This window comes from Cyanistes caeruleus, chromosome 2, assembly GCF_971803275.1.
Source record: "Cyanistes caeruleus chromosome 2, bCyaCae1.hap1.1, whole genome shotgun sequence".
Classification (NCBI taxonomy): Eukaryota; Metazoa; Chordata; class Aves; order Passeriformes; family Paridae; genus Cyanistes; species Cyanistes caeruleus.
In genome coordinates, this window is record NC_141702.1 from 57,140,464 (window position 1) to 57,161,202 (window position 20,739).

Genomic DNA, 20,739 nt, shown 5'->3' on the forward strand with positions numbered 1-20,739 from the left:
ATGGTAGGTCTCATTTTTCCAGGACATGAACTGTTCAGGATACTTGTGCCCTCTTAAGGGAAGGCATGTGGGGGGACTGAGAACTGAAAAAAAAAAACCCAACAAAACCCATCTACTCAAAAAAACCCCTGCTGGGATAGTGATAGGTGCATAGAAACAGCAACATCATCTCCTCAAGAGCAGCTCACTGCAGCCCTTCCTGCTCTCAGAACACCACACTGGCTGTTCCAAACCAAAATGAAATTCTGAGCAGTAACTTCAGCCTCTAGCACCTTTTCTTTCCTGTACTATGCATTGCAGAGATGTTAATTTTCTTCATTTGGAGTGAACAGAGCTGCTTGAGTAATAAACTACTGCTTTTAAGTTGAGGTTTGCTTTAGGAGTTCTCAAAATGTATCACATTTAGTCTAAGTGGCCCCTTAATGGACTGCTGCCAAGGACCAAAGCTTGCCTACTCTCCCTTCTTATGTGGGAGACTGATTAAGTATTCTGGTTTGTTTGCAGTGAATTATGAGAAGAAATCTCCTGCAACAACAGCTCACAGCTACACTCTCATCCTTACGTACAAACAGAAAAATAAATATTAAAGAGTACCCACATCTTCAAAATAGAGTATTTTTATTAACTCTAACAGATAAGACTATCTGAAAATAGTAGATTTCCAGTAAATTCTGGAAATGTATATAATATACACATATAAATGTACATACCTGTATACTCACTTCAACCTTTTCCTTTCATTTCTGGGTTCATCATGCCAGGTCCACCCAAGGATTCAGGAGCTCTTACAAAATCTCAGTGTCTTCACTGAGCTTCTCATCATTGACACTGCTGGAAGTCTCTTTTCAGTATCACTCACAACATAGTGATGAATATTAGGCACATTTACGAACATGCTCACAATCATGGCATTTACACAGCTCTGTCTCTGAAATGCACTTGCCTCCTACTCAGACTGCAACTCTGCGTTACCATTTGTCCTTCCTACCTACCTTGCAGCATCTAAAGAGACACATGAGCAGGAATTCCACAGCCAGCTTTAATACAGCATGCATCTATCAGCTGGAACAAGTCCAAACCTATTTGATTTATGAAAAATCATGAAGTTTACCCATAAGCAGAGCTACAGCTGGCTGCACTAGGAGCAGCTAGAAGGAAGAAGTGTTTCCCAAACAGTCGAAGATGGACAGAAACTACAGGTGGTTTAGTTACAATTACCACTGTTCAGCAAAATCTAAAATTATTACCTGGATAGTTAACTGCAGAACCATTCTCAGATAGTAAGTGTCACAGAGAAGCAGTTTAATAGCGAAAAACAATAATTTAGATTTTATGTCAATTGTAAAGTCAGGGTTATCAGCTGAGCACAAACACAACACACGCTGCCTTATCAGAACAGCCTTACAACAGAGTAACTGTGTAAACCAGGACCCAACCCACCAGTCCAGTGTTTTGCTGCTCACAGTACCAGACAGTCAAGGAAGAAACACCTACTTCCGAATTAATGCCAGAAAGCTTTTGATTTCTCAGACTAACAAGGAAACTAGACATGTGACAGCATCACTGCTGGCTGCACAGAATTAGTTTACACTGGCTGGACGTTATTTTAGTTTTATTTAACAGCTACTGTAAAACTGTGATGATTTTACCCCTGGCTCAAACTTCACTGACTCCATTGACTGTTCCACGTCTCAGACTTTGCACAGGTTCTTTAACAACAGTTTACGGGTAGAACTCTCCAAGATCAGCTAGGAAAACTATCTGTGTAACTGCATCTTGTCTGTCCCATTTTCAGGCTTTCAGCATCCCTGACTCACTTAGCAGGGCTAGTTTGGGGGGTTTTATTGACAATTTTTCAAGAGTAAGTACTCTGATGAAAGGAGTTCTAGTATTAAAGTAATCTTAAAATCTTAAAATCAGATATCACCAGCATTTGAGAAAAATAGGTGACTTCTGAGCTACTTCAAAGAGAGCTAGGCAGAACGTGCATTTTAGAAAAAAGTTTATTTAGACACCTGTTGCTCTTAAATTACAAAAGTTAAAAAGAGCACGCAGTGCACTGACACATCACCGATTACTTCTAAAGCTGTTTTAAGACATAAGGTGGTTTCTTTGAGAGAAGACAACTCAACATGATCCAAACTCAAGTATCCATTTCTCATATTTCTCAATGTCCGCAGCAGAGACAGATTTAGAAACTTTCTTCAAAGCTATTTCAAAGTCTTCCATAGTTGTTGGCATGTGCATTTCATCTCGCGGAAGATTTCTTATTTCTTCTGGTGTCAAGCCTTCAATACGCCTCCTCATAGCCATCAACGATGCATCTCTAGTCAGGATGGTAAGAAAATAAAATCATTACTCAATACAGGATGGTGAGTTCAGTTGTTTGAAAGGCTCAACACAGCATTCCAATTAAGCTGCTGCATTCAAAAAGATTCAATAAAGAACTGTAAACTTTTATGGGAAGATCTCCAAATGCTTGTACAAGCTACAATACCATGTTATCCATATTTTTCAAACATGGCATTATCCTCACCAGATATCTGAACAGCTGCTATTCACAGGCTAGGCAAAACAGGTAAAGACAAACTGGTTTAGCTGATGTCACTGCATGCCTGTGATGTAGCTGCTGTTTATAGTATTTTTAAACAGGAACAAGGCAATAACAATTTCACTCCTCCTAGATATAGAAGGAGCAGCTGGAGTGTTTTGAATGTTTCCTGGTTTGAACAGGAATCCCACATCAAAGACAGAGGAGTCAACAGTATCTACCTCCAACCTGTACACTGAAGAGCTAAATGTTAAATAACAAAATCTGTCCTGTCTGTAGCTCCTCAAACTTCTGGCCTTAATGAGCACTGAGTGTTTTTACAAGTGTGTCATTTTCTTTCGTGTTAGGTTTGACTACATTTAGATTTCCAGCAGTAAATCTGGTAGCAGCAGGTGATGAGCTGGTGAGGTGATAATTAAGTAACACTAGAAGGCTGCAGTTCCTGCTAATTCATTGTTATATATCTTATAAGAAGAAAATGCTGCTTATCTGTCTAGCAGTAAAAAAGATGGAACTGTAATCTTGGTGATACCACAATAGTATATTGTGTCATATCAGAAGGTAAGAATACAAAGAGAAAAAAACTTATACGTTGTCTTCAGGAAGGATTTAGAAAAAATGGCTTGAGCATATCAGTACTATCCCCTCCCGCTAAAGGCAACCATAGCTGTCAAACTTCAGACATTTACTAAATAATTAACAGAATATTCCAAGTTGGAAGGGGCCCACAAAGATCATCAAGTCCAACTCTTAAATGAACAGCCTGTACAGGGATCAAACCCACAACCCTAATATTATTAGCACCATGCTCTGACCAACTGAGCTAATCTCAGAGTTAATTAATAAATTAAAATTTCTAATACAGGAACTAAAATTTCAGAACCAAAAGGTTGCCTTGTTGAACTCCATCTCCACCGAGTATCACCATGCTTCACTGCTACAACATCATGTGTAAACCAGAAGCTACTGTTACACAGTGGGGTGGGAGGGACATTCCATTCATCTAATTTGCTTCCAGACAGCAGTTAAAAAAAAGTCCAGCAAAAACAATCCAGCCAACCAACAAGCGCATCCATACCTTAACACACTGGCAGAACTAAAGTGCAGCTCCACTTCCTTTTGTAAAGTCATTTTATGGATAGTCATTCCAAACTGAACTCCTGGTGCTTTCTCAAATGCACTCTTGGTGCCTGGAGAAGCACCAAAACTCTACTCAAAAAACAAGCAGCCACCCACTGGAAGATACAGCAGGTGCCAGTTCTGTTCTAAAGGGTTTTCAACATTGACAGTCCACTCAAAACAACAATTCAAAGTTAGTTCATACTCACATCTAATCTGCAATTTGGATGCATTTTTTATTTCCTGAATGTCATTTTAAAATGGAACATTCACCTTCATTTCCCTTTGGTTGCATGCTGACTGCTAGGAACTCTAGTGTTTGTTACCTCTGACTGGTTTTCATTCTGGCTCAGCAAACGTTGGACTTCACCTCAAATTCTTTAAGATAGGAGGGTCATTTCAGTAAACCAGAGTTCTTTGTCCACCTATGTTTTGCTTGTGTCACTAGCAAGGACACTCATAGCATACAGGTTTGAATTTTACTATGCTTATATATTGAGAGCCTGAACCATAAAAAAGCACTTCTAAATTATCCACATCTTTTTGTCTCAATGTAAATGAAACAATCATGTCCAAGAGCTATTTCTCCTGACCCCATGAACAAAGCGTAAATACACAGCCTAACATGAGTACTTTCTTAGTGATTTCAAACAATGCACATCCAAATCCCAGTTCATCTGGATTTCTGCTTGCTGCCACCTCAGTCATCACTTCAGAGACTGCCACAAATAGAAGGTTCAGATGTTTCTTTGTGTTTTTTTAATCTGTTTGCCTTTTTTTTTTTGTTTAATAGTGTTTGTACAAAGGGGCTTTGGTTAAAAAAAATCAAAAGTAATTGTGCACAAACACACATAAAATTCACTGTAAAACACTGCAAGTATTTTCATTTCTAAAATAAATGTTTTAATATTCAGTACAAAATTAATTACAAACAACAAACACTGAACAGACTGGAGGAGACAAACTGCAGCTAAAATGCACAAAGCAGCAGACCAAATAAAAAATTTCATATAACATGAACCTATTAACACAAACTCCTTTCAAAGGAAAACCAAGACTGATCAAAAGAAATTCATCTCACAAACCTACAAATGAAACAAATCTCCACAACACAGATTCAGAGCAACTAACGTACCATTCTTTTCCCAGACACTGCGCAAGGTTTGTTCAGGAAACCATACTGAGGCTCCAAACTTTTAGCTCAGCCTGCAGTGGCCCTGCTGACAGAGGCTTTGATGGCAGCTTTGTGTACAGGCTACTTGCTTTCATCCCTGTGGCACAGCACATTGTCCTCTCAGCTGTGCTGACACGTGTCTGCAGAGCCGTGTTAAGAATCTAGGCAAGAAACGGATCCGCGTTTGAGGAAGTAGCCAGGAGGTGCTTTTACTCCAGCTCTCTCAGCCTGCTTGAAGCACAGCCCCACAAAAGCTGGGCTGGAACAACTAGGAGCTCAAGCCTTGCCCTGCCACGCTTCAGTGCTACCTCCAGAGCCTGAAAGCAGCGTTACACAGATGCTTATCAGATGACAACAGCATCCTAAGCAGCCTCAGATCTCTGTCCCGTACTGCAGATCTCAGAGTTTGCCAAGTGCTTTAATGTAAACAGACAACTGGCACGTGTCTCGTAATAGAGCAGTCCTCCCCTTCCCTCTCCGATTTTTCAAAGAAAATATAAGGGAAGAATTAGAAGATATTTTTAGTCAATTATTTCAGGAATCTAGGCTAGAGAATAGGCCCACAAACAACTGTATGCCAGCAGTACAGAGAAGACAGGGAAATGAAGGAGGTAGCAGAAAACTTTAGTCAGTCTCATCACAAGAACCAATGTGCTGAGATGGTACAACTGCTCTTGTACCATCACACGACTCTACACCTTTTCCATGCCATGAAGGAAGAAAACTCTGTGTTTTTACTTCAGTTATTCCAGCCTCTATCACTATTGCCTCTTACATATGGATTTCTGCAGAAGTCATATAGCCCAAGCAGAATGACTACAACTCTGCAAGTTAAAAAGTTTACCATCCTCTGGGTAGTCCTCATGCGTGGAATTTAGTCTATATAAGAATTTTACCTAAATCACAGCTTATTAGATTACTACTCTTCAAATGGAAATTTAGGTAAATATTAATGCAGTATTTCACCTTTTAGCCATACACAAAAGACAGTCCATTTTTATCAAATAATTTAATCATATAAACTGGTTACTTTACAAACAGTTTTCCCAAAGTTTGCAGCAGTAATAATACAAATGATGGAATGTCAACTTACCTGCACACATTGGTAATGTCTGCACCTGAATAACCCTCCATTTTCTCGGCTATGTTTGCAAGGTCAACATCATCAGCCAGTTCCAGCTCTCGCAGATTTATTTTTAGGAGTTCCTCTCTACCTTTGGCTAATCACAGAAAAGAAAACTGTACAATTTGCCTTCTGAAGATAAATAATAAATTGAAGGAGGATAAGAGGGAAGAATGAGAAAAAGGGTGCTGTAATTGCTACAAGAATAAATGTTCATGTTTAGATTTAAGCTGGTCCTGAATCTGTAAGTGAATTTGCATACGTGTATCAATTAGATTTTTAAACCAAGTGATCAAAACTTAAGGAATGTTGATAAAGTTTAGATTTTGGAATTTTTAGCCACTCCTCTCCCCCATTCTTCCTACCTGATGGTAAAGGAATGTAAATTCTCTTTTCTAGTCTCCGTCTTAGGGCTTCATCAATATCCCAAGGAAAATTAGTAGCAGCAAGTACCATGACCATCTTAGAAGGATCATCATTTTCAGTAGCCCCCCCAACACCTGCAGTGGAGAAAAGAGGGAGTAAAATACACGTATTTTTTTTTTTAAATTTCATGTACAGAGTAAAGAGTTCTGCAGTATTAAAACAGCTATTCTATTGCACCTTAATGAGGCTAAAGATAATAGAATCACCAAGTGCAACAGAGTTTGCTTTTTCCTCTCCATGACAGCCTGCAAGCATAAATGGGAAGCTTGGTCTAAACAGCAGCAGGGGCATAGGCCACTGCTCAGACCAGGAAGTTCCTCTCTGTCACAGCTAGAATGGTTTTACAGCAGAGTTGTTTGTACTTCTGCCGCAACAGGGGTTCAATTTTCACTTCAACATCTTGCAGCAGCATTTGAGGACACAACACCCAACGCCATCACCACACAAAAAAAATACACCCCCCACAGTATTCACCAACAGCCACACAAAAGCAGCATGACTCCCCTACAAGATGTCCTCCCTTCCAAAGTCAAGCCAAAGGTTTCATATGTACAAGTGGACTGTACAAACTGCTGAAGTGAATTTTTAAATGTGGTGGACTAAACCCCAACTTCTTAAAGACAGACCACCTCAGATTCAAAATACTATGGATCTGCTACAACAGGAAGAAGCTAATTTTGTTGAAGTTACTACTCTCTATATCTAGTGTTTTTGCTTAGAACAACAGGACTGGGCTCTGGGGCAGCCATTGTACCTAGTCTGCCCAAGAGTCTGCATATAAAACACCACTTATGAATGCCCAAGTAAAAGGATTCAAATAGTTCTTACTAATAAAATCAGATTATGTACACACTTGATATGAGAACAGTACTAGAGCTCTGCTGCTCTTTAAAGACAAAAATAAAAGGGTAGCAACATCAGAGAACAAGAAATAAATATGCAAACCTTCTGACTCATGGAATTCTATCATAAATCAGTCCACAGATTAGCACTTCTCAGTAGTTCCTTTCCTTCTCCCTGCACCCCAGAATAAAAAATGGATGCCTCTATAGCAACTCTGCATTGTTACCTTCTTTTGAACTTTGTTGATTTGTGAAATATTACCCACATATCTGTAGTGAACTCAGTGTTTTAAAATGAAAACTCTCCCAACCACTTCTATAAAACAGAAGATCTCCACTTGTTTATATTTTTAGGAGAAAAAGAGATCCCAAAGAAATTAAGTGTAATGCCTTAAGCTGCCTTTGAAGTTTAAATAGAAACAAGTAACAGTTCTTTTGAACCATTTTTTACTTAATTTTGAAGAAGTGAGTGATATGCCAGGCAAAGATGGAGAAGCAGGGTATTTTTCTCCTCCTCTTTTGAAATCTTGTATTTTCCACTGAATCTTCCTTATTCTGGGTCACTAATACAAGATCATAACTCAGAGGCCAAAAGACTGTTAAATAATGTCACTTGTAGCTTTTAACCCCTATTTCATGTAGGGCTTTCAAAAAAGTGCTTCTGAAGAATGAAGTTTGGTGCTTTTTTTGGGGTTTTTTTTTGGCTTTTTTTGGTCCCTCAGGTTTCCTCCAGACCAGCAGTTCCCAGTGATCAGATTATTTACCATCCATTTGAACTAGTAGTTCTGCCTTCACACGTCGGCTGGCTTCATGCTCCTCTGAAGTTCCCCTGCGGCTACAGATGGAGTCTATCTCATCAATGAATATGGTTGTTGGGGCATAGAATCGAGCCTGAAGAAAGCAAAAGATAAAGCAGAAGCTGAAATAGCAGTTCACCCCCATTAAAGAAGCAGCAGCATATTCAGAGCTGAGCAGTGATGTATTTGCCCCAGCTTCTATGTATCATATGATCCCCACCCTCCCCTCTCTTGGACCCCAGCACTCAGGTACAGAGCAGCTGTGCATTCATTCAGAGGGTTTGAGTAGAAGAGCTTTTGGCAAATTCCTGTAGTTGTTAGGGCTATAAACAAACATTTCATAAGCTACAGGTAGTTTCCCACATTAGGAGTAACATTTTTAACCGTGAAAGTCATCACAGAATGCTTGAGTAATATTTCAGTTAAAGCCAGGATGAATGTTAAGCTGGGACACCATGACATGGAACCTGTCCAGGAGATAGGTCAACTGTGAAATAACTGACCTTTCTGAAAACAAGAGCATTTAAAGAGAAGGATCCAGGATAATATAAGCTATTGTATTAGAGCAGTTGGGATGCTGTGTTATCTGCATTTTTGAACAATCACATTAAATGAGCCAGTATCCCACCTAAGAGACTGCAACGTAAAAGATCTTTTATTTCCTGCCTTTTCTGATTACTATAATTGCAACTCTGCTGTACCCTTCAGTACTGGGCAACCTAGCAAACACTGCACTCATACCTGGTAACACATGGGAAAAAAAACAACTATTCTCTGAGCCCATTTCAAGTATTATGTGCTCTGAAGCCAACTACAGTTTGGAAGGCCACTTCTTTTAACCACAAACAAAAAAACACCCACAAAAACAACAAAACGCACAGCCTAAATAAGGGTCTCGCCCAGAAAGCAATTAATTCTGTCCCTAGATTTACATTCAAGTCTGTTCTACAGCACTCACCAGCTTATAGTGAGCTACCTCTAATGTAGCAAGCTAACCCTGAAAATAAAAGATAACCTATTTTTCAGCTTTTATAAATCCATTTAAGAATAATCTTGAAATGAAAATGAGCAAATCAGAAATGACCAAGCATTTGAAGGTTGGAGAGCTGTTCATGTATGCTATGAGTTTGAAACCTTGGTAAGGTTTCAGCATTCCAGGGGTGGTTCTGCTTCATTATCTCACTGTTCATATTCAGAAACTTAAATCACCATTTCAAACAGTAGACGAACAAGTTTCTCAGATTCTCCTCTGTATTTTGAGGTAAGTGTGGAAGAAGAAACATTGAAGAAAGTTGTCTTGCATTCAGTGGCTACAGCTTTTGCTAGGAGGGTCTTTCCAGTACCAGGAGGACCAACCATCAGCACACCCTATTAAAATTAAAAAGAACTACTTTTAGGACAAGAATCAAAACAGAGAATTTTAGTGTAGTAGTAAACTACTGGATGTAAACTTTTCCTTGAAAAGTTATTCAAAGGTAAGTAATGAATATCATTGCTTACTCACAAACACATGGTTGAAGACATTGTGCAGGTACCTGGCCGATATCTTTATTTTGTTGCTATTATTTACAATAAATTTTGTTACTAAAATGCAGGAAGAATTTCTTTAAACTGTAAAACATTTGAAATTTCTTGTTATGCCAAGATCCAATCTCAAAATCCTACTTATGATCGCAGGACCAGATTTTTTCATACCTTCCATGGTCTTCTAATCCCCTTGAAAAACTCTGGCATCCACATTGGTAAAACTACAGCTTCCTTAAGCAGCTTTTTGGCTTCTACTAAATCAGCAATGTCATCCCTGACAAGAAAGAGAAAGTTGTTAGACAGATGCAGAAAGCAGGCAAAAGAATCACTCCACAGCTCAAAAAACCACACAATAAACTTATTGTTACATGTTGGCTCTCTCATAAATCTAATTCATTTTCCAGAATTATCTACATCCTAATGGCAAAAACCTGTAACAGCTACAACTGACATCTGCCTGGCAGACTCCAGATGGATGCAAAAGAAAAAACCCATGAACTATTTCACTAGAGCACCACTGTTAGTATTCAGAGAAAGACAAGCAGAGAAGAAAGCAGGTTGGTTAAACTTAGGCTAACTACCAATTATGCTTCCTTGTCTTGCTGATGTTAGATGCCCCTGAAACTTAAATACCATATTTCATCGTTACAAGAACAACTTGCTGAAGACTAGTACATCGAGCAGAATTAAACAGAATTTTTAGAATTCTTTTTGTGAGTTACAAAAATATTAATTCTTAGATACCTTATAGGTCTGTCTTATTTCCTTGAAAGTAACTTTCAGGGCATTCCTCTTATCAGCATGTGCCCGAGTAACATTTTGGTTTCAAAATACATCTACATGAAGAATTAATTTCAGAACTGAAGTTGTAATTTAAGATTCAATATAAAAACTGAAACATATATTTAAATACTAAACTAAAATATAAGACAGTTGCATGCACACAAAGTGTTTTGTGGGACTGTTTGGTTTTTTTTAAAAGCCTTCTTTACTTGCCAGATTTTTGCTCATTTAATTCTCACAAAACTACCGAAGCTTGGAAGCATTTGGAACACAAAACAACCTTTATATACAGTTTAATATTTAACACATTTATGTAAAGGTACTGGCACAGTGTTATATTTTATACTAGGGGCCACATTACATCCAGTAACATTTTGAAGGGTTCCTATATTGATGTAACTTCTCTGCTAATCAGTTTTCTATCTTGATATGCCCCAGAGCAGCAAAACAGATTTTCAAATGAAGAGACACTGACAGATATTAGAAACTTTTACATTGCAAAAGAGTACCTCAAAAAATTATTTTAGTACTCTTAAAAATTTTGAGAAGCTTGTATGGCTAAGCTGGACAAGACTTTAGGCAACCTGATTTAGAGAAAGATGTTCCTGCCATGGCAGGGGACTGCTTTAGCTGATCTTCAAAGGTTCCATCCAGCTCAAACTATTATATGAATCTATGTGTGGAAAAAAAAATAAATTTTGAGCTCTAGAAGTATTCAATTACATAAGAAGCTCAGTTCCCTATTCAAAGGCAGTAAGGAAAACCTGTATGTACTTTTTATATGTAAGTATCTGTTAAAATACTTAATTCTTGTCATATGATGTGAGAGGATACAGAAACAATTCAAGAGACTAGCAGCAGTACTCAAACTTACCATCGAATGTTGGGATTCTGAGAAATGATATCTCTTTCCAAAGCTTCTACTAAATCTTTGTCATATCCAGTACTATCAAATTTCTTTGGTTCAGACTCTGAAATCTCAGATGTGGATTTGTTCTACATATAAATGATATAACAAGGTAAATACATAATAATGGTTATGCTACTAATGAATTTTTATCCAAGTCCGTAACAGCATCATATTTTTAGAAGGTGACAACATAAAATAGCATGAAAATTATGAAGCATCATATTACAGCTGCACTGCAGGATGGATCTGTGTGTTTCACCCAGATTTCTGTACTGCCCTGGTTCCATTCCCTTCTCCCCAAAGCCAGCATGTTGTACTGCTCCAGTTTCTTTGTTTTGGTACCTAATCAAAACTGCATACACCTATCCCAGTGAAACTGTTTCTGCCTCTTCTCTCACAGAAACCTGACACTATCTGAGACAGAGTAGGGAAAAATTATGTGTAACACTGGACCACAAAGCATCACACTCAATCTCAAATTCTCTACCTATCATAAATATGCCATGCATATGGGACACAAAAAAAAAAATTAAGCATGACTTCCATATGAAGAACGAGCAATGGTCATCTGTAGGGAGACCACAGGGGTAAAACCAGAGCTAATTAAATGATACAGAAGCATGGATATGAACAGCAGAGAAGCAACTCTGCAGCAGAGTCGAAGCAAAGAAGCTACATAGCTGAAAGGGCTCAAACAGCAGAGACCATGCAACTGAAAGGAAATAAAATGCGCTAGACATACCCTGGTTTTATACATTTAACAGCAAGCACTGGTGATGACAGAACAGCTGTAAAAGAGAAAAACAGACCTATCCTGTCTCTCTGTGGGTATATTCTGACGGAGAGAGGATTATCACTCAAAGACAATCTAATTTATCTCCTAATAAAAGTAGTATCTTACACAGCTAAAAAATTCCACCCTTGTAAATTATCCTATCTCCACAGGCCATGACTCCTTCCCACAACTTAAGGTCGCTGAAGCTAACAAACTATTGCATGGATATTTGATTTATTTAGGCCCTGGAAAACTATGAATCTACTGTTTCCTGTATGGTCTCTTACCTTGGTCATCTGCTAAATTTATGTGGACCAGAGTACAGAGCAAAAATTAAAGCATTCTTATTGCCAAGAACAGATCATGGCTCAAGTATGCTGGGGTTTTGTTCATTTACAACTAAAGAGAGTATGAAGCTAGCAGAATATCTCAAAAAAAATAAAAAAGGCAAGGGTCTCATTTAAGGATTAAGTAAATCTTGATATGTTTTACAAGAGGCAAGTCAATCTTGGTTTAAATTATACTCAAAGCAATTAAGCCACAAGGATGTCCCACATGACGGAGCTCAAACTGACTCTACTTCAGAAATTCAGTGGTATCATTTCAAAAAAACTGCCTTCAAGTTGCAGTAAACACTTCACAGAATCACAGAATGGGTCAGGCTGGAAGAGACCACAGTGGGTCATCTGGTCTGACTTCCCTGCTCAAACAGCATCATCCCAGAACAGATGGCACAGGATTGTGTCCAGATGGTTCTTGCATATCTCCAGTGAAGGACACTCCACACCCTCTCTGGACAACCTGTTCCAATGCTCTGTCACCCACACAGTAAATAAGTCCTTCCTCATGTTCAGCTGGAACTTCCTGTGCATCAGTTTCTGCCCACTGCCGCTTGTCCTATGGTTTGGCACCACTAAGAAGAGCCTGGAAACATCCTCTTGGGACCCACCTTTAGATACATTTACCAGATCCCGACCTCCTAGAGTGATCATTCATTTTTAATTAATCCATAACCAACACCGTGCACAAAGAAAAGACATCTTACAAGGTGAGATTCAAATCAGCACACTGACATGAACAGAAGAAACATTTTATAGGCATGTCAGTTTATAATACACTCAGTAGTAAGAGAGTACAACTGAGTTTCTCAACTCCATGAAACTATTTGCAAGTTTACCTTTTCCTCTTTTCCTTTGTTTTGCTGATCCTTTTTTTCCCGGCTGCGGACTGCCTTCCCTTTATCATTGGGGTTTCGAGAGGATGGACGGTGAGAGCCTCTGACAGCCGCACTTACACGATTATTGTGACCTCTGCAATCACTGCACGGAGCAGACTGACGCTTCCTGGGTCCTGGCGAAGGTCTAATTAGTTGTAACATACGCAAAAAGCCTCAGTGTAAAGTCACTGGTGAGCACTACATAACCAAATCAACTGGCTACAAACTGAAAAGCCATTTTGCTCAAGATAAAAATCTGTATGCCAGAAACAAGACAGATATTTTTAAGGTAATGACTAGAAATCCATTTTCCCTCTGCCACAAGCTCAGGGTCCACTTGCTTAAAACAAGTGCCTTCCTTTGTATATTTCATCAGTAGAAGTAATATGGAGCTTAGAAAAAATTAACAAACAAACAATAATTTGACAATACAGCTAAAGTAATCTAACTTTCTGTCAAATTGCACAGCTCTGTGTCTGCTTTGCATTTACTCCTGTCCCCTCCTTCATGCTACCACTGGCATGAGTTAGAACCTCCTGTGAACCAGGTCAGATAGCTACTCAAAAAGAAGACAAAAAAAACCCAACCAAACAAAAACCCACTATACACACGGAACAATGTCTTTAGCATCCTGAAACAGCTAATTAATGCCAAGGGAAACAAAAGTGAAATAAAAACTCAAAAAGAAAAACCAAACAACTCAGGCAACAGTGTGTGGGGGAAAGAAGCTTGACATTAGTCAGGACTATGTAAAATAAAACCCCCAGAACATTCTGGATTAGACTGCCTCAAAATGACACCTCCTTCACCACAAATGGCGTCAAGCTGCTGGTGTGAGTGTTACACATCCAAGTTTAAGAACAAAAATTACACCACAACAGGCTGAAGTCAAAGTACACTTTGTCCTGATAAATATTAATTTAAGTCTTCAGGTTTCCTCTTACCTACGTTCAGCAGGTACTGGCAAAGACCAGACTTCTGCATCATGAGCTGGTAATTCTTGTTGTGAGGCTTTCAATGGAGTATTGTCTAGTTTAAAACTCTCCAGTGTTTTCATTATATCTTTCACATGCTTAGCTTCCACACTTATCTCCTGCCAAACCTGATTTTTTTTTAAAAAAAAGGCAGATTATGCACATTGGAAATAAGTTTGTAACAGTCCTCTGTTCAAGCCATTGTAATGCCTGGATGGATTCCACAGAGTTTAATGAGCTACCTAATTCTACTTCAATAAACAAGAATTACGCACATTAGATATTAAGGAAGTTTTTCTGCCTTCCTCAGCACATTTAAAGAACAAAGAAAGAGATTTTGGACTTAACATCAAAGAGACTTTTGATAAATTTTGCAGATTAAATTGGTAAATATCAATCAAAAGTATCAACCTAACAGGCAGAGTTAGAAATGGAATCAATGGAAAAAAAGAGAGTTTTTGTTGAGGACAAATGATCAACCTGCTATTAAGGACCTTAATCCCACTAAAACATTGAGGGAAATAAGACCTGAATGATACCAGGCTAAAAATCTTGAGCATAACGGGTACTCATGAGCATAGCTCTCAGAACAGACAGTGCACTGGCTCCTCAGAGCCACATTCCATTGACTCTTCTGGCAATGACAGACAAAGAAGTCATAAAGATGATTTAAACAAGCCTATATAACAAAAAAAAGAAGCCTATATATAACAACACTAGTTTAGGAGAGAATGGGGTAAGTCTTTTTGTATATTTTTTACAATAAGATAGGCAGTTCTTGCTACTTCAATGCTTTTCCCTCAAAACATCCCAGAAAAGTGCTATTTACCTGCTGCCACTTCTGTTGCAGGTAGGTATCTCTCACAGAGTACAGATACTTATTCATTTGGTCAAGAACTCCCTGGTAGTAGACCATTGCAGAGTCATAATTTCCCAGTAAGGCATATTCACGGGCCAACTTCACATTCTCAATGATCATAACAAGGCTCATGTTCAACATGAAGCTGGAAAAAAAACCAGGAAATATTAAGTAAGTAAAAAAACAACCAAATACTGAAACAAATTTTTGCAAGTGTTGTCATATGCTTATTACCACATTTGGCATATCAAGAGATAGAAGCTGAGAAAATAGTGGCTAAAAACAAAAGGTCTAAAATGAATGTCATATATATTAAAAGATAATTAATGTTCTATTAGAAGAAATTAAACTTTTCATGTCACAGCTTTCTTTCTTTCTTGTCATGGAGGTTCTGTCAAAAAGTTGATGCAAGATGTGCAGACTAAAATGCATTATTACAAGTCACAATTGCATACTCTCCTTACCGCTTTATTTTACTGTAAGATAAATTGGTATTTTACTGTGCCTGGCCTGCGCTATGTGGTTTAAAAAGAACACAAAAAGCACCAAATAAGCAATAAATCAAAACTCTTCTTCCTAATGCATTATGTTTCATTAATTTTTTTTTGCCTTAACCTTCTGTGCATGTGAGTTTTAATAGCCTGATTTTGCCAAGCACCCAGCTTGCACCTTCCTATCACCTTCATTCTTATACTTAAAAAGAAATCCCTTAAAAACATCAAGGCTATTTAAGCTATCACTGAAAGGTAAAGCAAAAGCCACAATTAAACATTTAGTGTGTAACAACCCATTTTATTTAACATATTGTTCAAGCCATGCTGGTTTTCCCTGTTATTAGTGCTTGTTTGTGTTTTTTTGGAGCAAACATCACAGACTGTGACTACTTCCACTTCGCAGCACTAGAAAAATCTGTGCTTTTAGATTAGAATAGCACAGAAATATTATTTATGCAAGTACAGTGTAAGTAGAAGCAGCAGAAGTAGATTCGTTCTTTACAGTGCCACTGTCGACAATGTCCCACATTGCTATCAGTGTCTTATACACCCCATTCCCTTCTTCTCTAAGATGCTCGTACTGTCTCCACTTTTCTTGTCTCTTACACACCAAGAATTTCCCCACTCTCCTCATAAGTTCCTAACCAGGCACAGAAAACATTAAAATTGGCAAAAAAAACAAGCCTGCAGGAGAGTCTTCCTCCTCTCACTTTGGTACCTGTACCCAGTGCCAGAAAGAAGCAACTGCAGACAAGCAATTCCAGCTAAGCCCTAGGATGAAGCATACTTGATACAGATCAACTATTTAAAGAAATTCACATGCGCAATAAACAGACTTAGGACCGAATATATTTCAAGACCAGGTCAGGGTTGAGTTCAGACACATTATCAGAGGTTTCAGAAGCCACTCTCTGCACACACCTGCAAATCCACTGTAAAAATGTGAGCCCTCCATTGTAAAGAGGGGCTGCTAAGTACAAATAAAACATTTTAGGGCTTTCACTCCTTTTTCTATGCCCTTCCCAAGCAGTTTCATGCACAGAAACACAGCTCAGGCATTCCTGAGCCAACATCCTCTTCTTTTTTTTGCTTCCTTCCTCTTCCTTCCCTAGCTTCCCTTGAAGCGAATAGCTGCTGTCAAAATTTTCAGTGCAGAACAGCAGAACTGAGGCAGCAGGGCAGCTGAAGACAGGCCTCTGAGAGCCCACACCCATCCCTGCAGAGGGGACCCATGGGGGTGAGCAGGAACCCTGCTATCACAGAACCTACACGGTGTCATTGCACTCCGGCCAGAGACCCACCCAGCTGGCCACGATGTCTACAAGCTGATACGGTCGATGTGACCACCAACTACAAAGACTAACATATCCCAGGCTTTGAAGATAGGGATTGGCTTGGGAGTTTTGTTGGTTTTAACCTCAGGAGAAAGAGCCTGAAGATGTTTGTCAACTGCTGTATGGATCATCACACAGATGTTAACAAAGTTTTCCCTGCCGTATTTAGGAGCAAGCTTTTCCACTCCTGCTCATCCTACCAGATACACCTGTTTGCCTGTCCTGAGAATTCAAACCGATGAGTAATACCACTGAAATCACAAGTTGAGCAAGATGCTAATACACGTTTTAGAATTCAAGTAATAGCAAGTTACTGAAACAAAACTAAACTTTTAGATTCACAGAGAAGTCAGATGTAACTTTTTTTTTCACTGAATGTTGTAGAGCAATCCAAGCAAAGCAGCAGTTTTATGTATACAGAAAAAGAAAAAACAAGTTTGTAAGAATTGTTTTCATCTGGAAATATGAAAATAACTAGAATTAAAAATAAAAAATAAAAAAAACCCAAAACAACAAAACTAAAGAGGCTAAGTCAGAAACATGAAAGCTCAGGACCAAAAGGATAGCACTACACATAATAAAAAGAGCCAATGACATTTTCAGGTTAGAAAGGGCAGAGAAGGTAAGGACAGAATGTAGAAACAGACACGTAAGCAGAAGAAGCTAGGAACTCATGGGAAGAAAAGAAAGAAAAAAAGAAGGTGCTCACTCAAGTTTACAATGTTATTGGAATCTACCTCTTCCATCAGTGCTATTGAAAATGCAGCATAATTTGGTTTAAACTAGAAAACAAATTTAATTTGTTACTTCATCTTGACTCATGAGAGCAGAAGAGCTTGAAGTGGCTTCCAAATAGAAGGCTCCTGAGTACAAGTGAGGCAGCAAAAGCTGCTGGCTCTGCTTATGTCTGGACATGCCACTGCTGCTGCCACTTGACTTCAGGCAGTGTCAGAGCTGATACACTAATGAGAGTCCATGGGTCTGCTGAACTTGTAAGTGAAGATGGTAAAGCAGGGGGGAAAAAGAAGAGTTAGAGTACGAATCTGGAAGCAAATGGAAGTTTGTGGCAGAAGGTCACAACATACTGGGGCAGCTCAGCAGGGTGGAGGACGTGGGAGAGGCGTGCCTACACACAAATACAGAGTTAAACCAGTACTGAAGGGATTAAAATTCTCACGAAATTAATCCTGCACTACTTAATAATTTTTTTAAGTATTTACAAATACTTAGCAATATCACATGTGTTTACAAATACTTGGTGCTATCACGTAACAGGATGTCAAAGCAGCAGGTCTGCACTTATCAGCCACGACCTTTCCATGAATCATGACCAGTGAAGTTATCTGTGTTCCAACAGCCGCTGAGACAGTGAAGAGCTCATAAAGTTTACAGTGAACAGGATATAAGGAAAATAACCTAAGCACTTTTTCCTGCAAGTTTAATTCTTCACTGTATACAAACATGCAAGACTTCACAACAAGAATAATCACTCTTCACACCAGCTGTGAGTATATAAGGTTCCCTGAAATTAACCCATCTCTAGTTACAAAATGCATTTTACCATTTGCTCCAAGGACCTAAAGTATTTCTAGAGTATAGAACAGCCAAGGGTTGAACTTAACAAAAGTTCAAGATCCCCACAGCTTGTGAGAATAGCCAGCCTAACCATTATCAAGTAAACACTGGGGATACTTCGTGTTTTCCACAATAACTTCAGGAAATCATTAGTACAAATGACTGTAAGCAATTCCTGCTCATAGTCATATGCTAGAATCCAGGAACACTACATCAATTCTGTGAGGATTGATGGGACAAGGAAATCTCCCAAACTTTAAAAAATAAGAGATTGATATGCAGATATTAAAAGTGAATATTAACATTGGACTGTGCCAATTACTGTGGTGGACGTGCTGACTTGAAGAACAGCACAAGCTACACATGGAAAATACTTCCAAGGGGTTCTTTGCTCCAACCTTACTTAATGTCTGGACTAAGCCAGAGCCTGAATTTTGGCAGAGAGCACATGTTTCCATTATTTCAGCCTGCTATACAGGCTCTGACATCAAAGCAACTGTGTAATATTTGCAAAGCTCTCTTGGCAAGCCAGATGAGAAAAAAACACCCCAAAGTAACAGCTTTCAGGAATCAGTTTTTAACTGAAGGCACGATGGCCTGCATAATTTCCGAGTTCCCTTCCACCTTTAACACTCTTTTCATAACATCCATGGCCAGCAACATTTGGTATCAACAACTGATGGTGTTGATCACTTGGGAAAAAGAGGTGCCAGACTTACTGGACACTAAACAAAATGGTTCTCATGCAGTTGCTGTATTTAACAGTAACGGTAGCAGAACCACCAGCAGCCACAAACATAACCATGGCCCAAAGTTTGTACAAAATAAAAAAAAAACATTTAAAAAAATCAATCACTAGGTAGAGATGGTGAGATGGAACACTGGTGGCACGTGATTTTATGTTTTCCAGGCTAAGCCTTTCAGGAGGCTTTATGAAACAGACTACTTTCTCCCCACTTCATGGGGGCTGGCACTCTTTTTTATGATTAATGTTAAATTAACAAATTTCTCTGGAACTTTAGAGAGGTCCGCGGCTGAACAGGTATCTGAAACTGCTTCCCGTAGCTTCTCTCTGTCTGGAGAGAAAACTTGCATTATGGCAGATTAACAAAAAACACCCAACCAACAAAGCAGGTGGAGGGTGAAAGGAGGCTTAGGAAGCAGAGTTGCCAGCGCCAGCAGCGCCAGGAGCCCACCCAGGCGGCTTGCGGGGCCCGGGAGCGCCGGCCGCACACCTGCGGGCAGCCCCCGACGGCGATGCCCGTGAGGCGCCGAGCACGTGTGAGCCACGGCCCTGATATCATGAGCTCCGTGGCCACGGTCACGGCTGTCGCGACAGCAACCCCCGCGGCCCCTCACCCCCCGGCCGCGGGCCGGAGCAGCCGGAGCCCGCCCGTGCCCGGGAACGCTCGGGGTGGCCCCGCCTGGTGCGGCCATCGCCCCCCGCCCGGGCCCGCCTGTCCGTGAGGGCCGGGACGGACCCCGCAGGCCCCTCTCGCTCACTTACTCCTCTCCGCAGCTCGCACCCGCGGCGGCGGCTCCCGGCAGCAACCAGCCACGAGCCCTTCAGTTCTTCCGCCCCCTTCCTCCTGCAGCGGCGCTGGGCCCGCCCCGGCCCTGCCCACCGCCTCCTCCCGCCGCCGCCGCCGGCAATTTTTGAAGGCAAATCCGGCTGCGTCACTTCCAGCCTAATGGGACGGGCGAGAAGGTCCGCCCGGCCGGGCTGACGAGGAGTTGGTGCCTGAGCATTATTACTAAAAGCGAGGAGCTGGTTTGGTTGGAAATTTTTAAGAATAGCGGTGGAAAAATAAATAAATAAATAAATAAATAAATTAAAAAGGCGGCGAGAAAAGAGCAACTGCATTGGCCGGGAATCGAACCCGGGCCTCCCGCGTGGCAGGCGAGAATTCTACCACTGAACCACCAATGCTTGTGCGTTGTAGATTCTTTGCCTCCATCACTCAAATATGACAAACGCGAATCACCCTGCTTTAGTACATTCACCTGACATCCCGCCCTGTCGGTCGAGGGCCTCCCTTCGGCTAATTCCGTAATTCACAAATGTCAGTTTTGCCGAGTGAGTAGCAAGTGCCCACTTTTATCTACATGCTCTTTCTTTGTGACTTGTCTGCCCCCCGTCAAACTTTGGATGAAAACGCATCTGAGAGTGCTGAGGTAAACCTGCTGCCGAGCGGAGTCAGACCAGGAAACTGCCCTTAAGTGTCCCCGATGGAGCAGTGCCTCGTCACCTGTCTAAATA

At 40.1% G+C, this 20,739-nt stretch overlaps 1 protein-coding gene and 1 non-coding gene across 6 annotated transcripts; both read right to left on the bottom strand.

The window, feature by feature from the left end:
• Window positions 1-1,985: 1,985 nt before the first annotated feature.
• KATNA1 (katanin catalytic subunit A1) lies at window positions 1,986-20,713 on the bottom strand. Of its 5 annotated transcripts, XR_015283247.1 has the most exons (12): window positions 19,987-20,399; window positions 15,047-15,221; window positions 14,188-14,345; window positions 13,205-13,388; window positions 11,217-11,338; window positions 9,728-9,833; window positions 9,242-9,400; window positions 8,000-8,126; window positions 6,333-6,467; window positions 5,938-6,064; window positions 4,806-5,005; window positions 1,986-2,326 (listed from the first exon to the last, which is right to left on the bottom strand). XR_015283247.1 is itself a non-coding variant. In XM_023924600.2 (11 exons), exons 2-11 carry the CDS (start codon window positions 15,215-15,217, stop codon window positions 2,128-2,130), a joined length of 1,488 nt encoding a protein of 495 aa, XP_023780368.1. In that variant the 5' UTR covers window positions 15,218-15,221; window positions 20,484-20,713; the 3' UTR covers window positions 1,986-2,127. The 5 variants fall into 5 exon arrangements, 4 of the variants coding, with proteins under 4 accessions (XP_023780368.1, XP_086733318.1, XP_086733320.1 ...); XM_023924600.2 differs by lacking the exons at window positions 4,806-5,005; window positions 19,987-20,399 and adding an exon at window positions 20,484-20,713; XM_086877192.1 differs by lacking the exon at window positions 4,806-5,005.
• Window positions 20,339-20,409, bottom strand: TRNAG-GCC (transfer RNA glycine (anticodon GCC)). The gene has a single exon. It is a non-coding gene; the product is annotated as a tRNA-Gly (tRNA).
• Window positions 20,714-20,739: the final 26 nt, after the last annotated feature.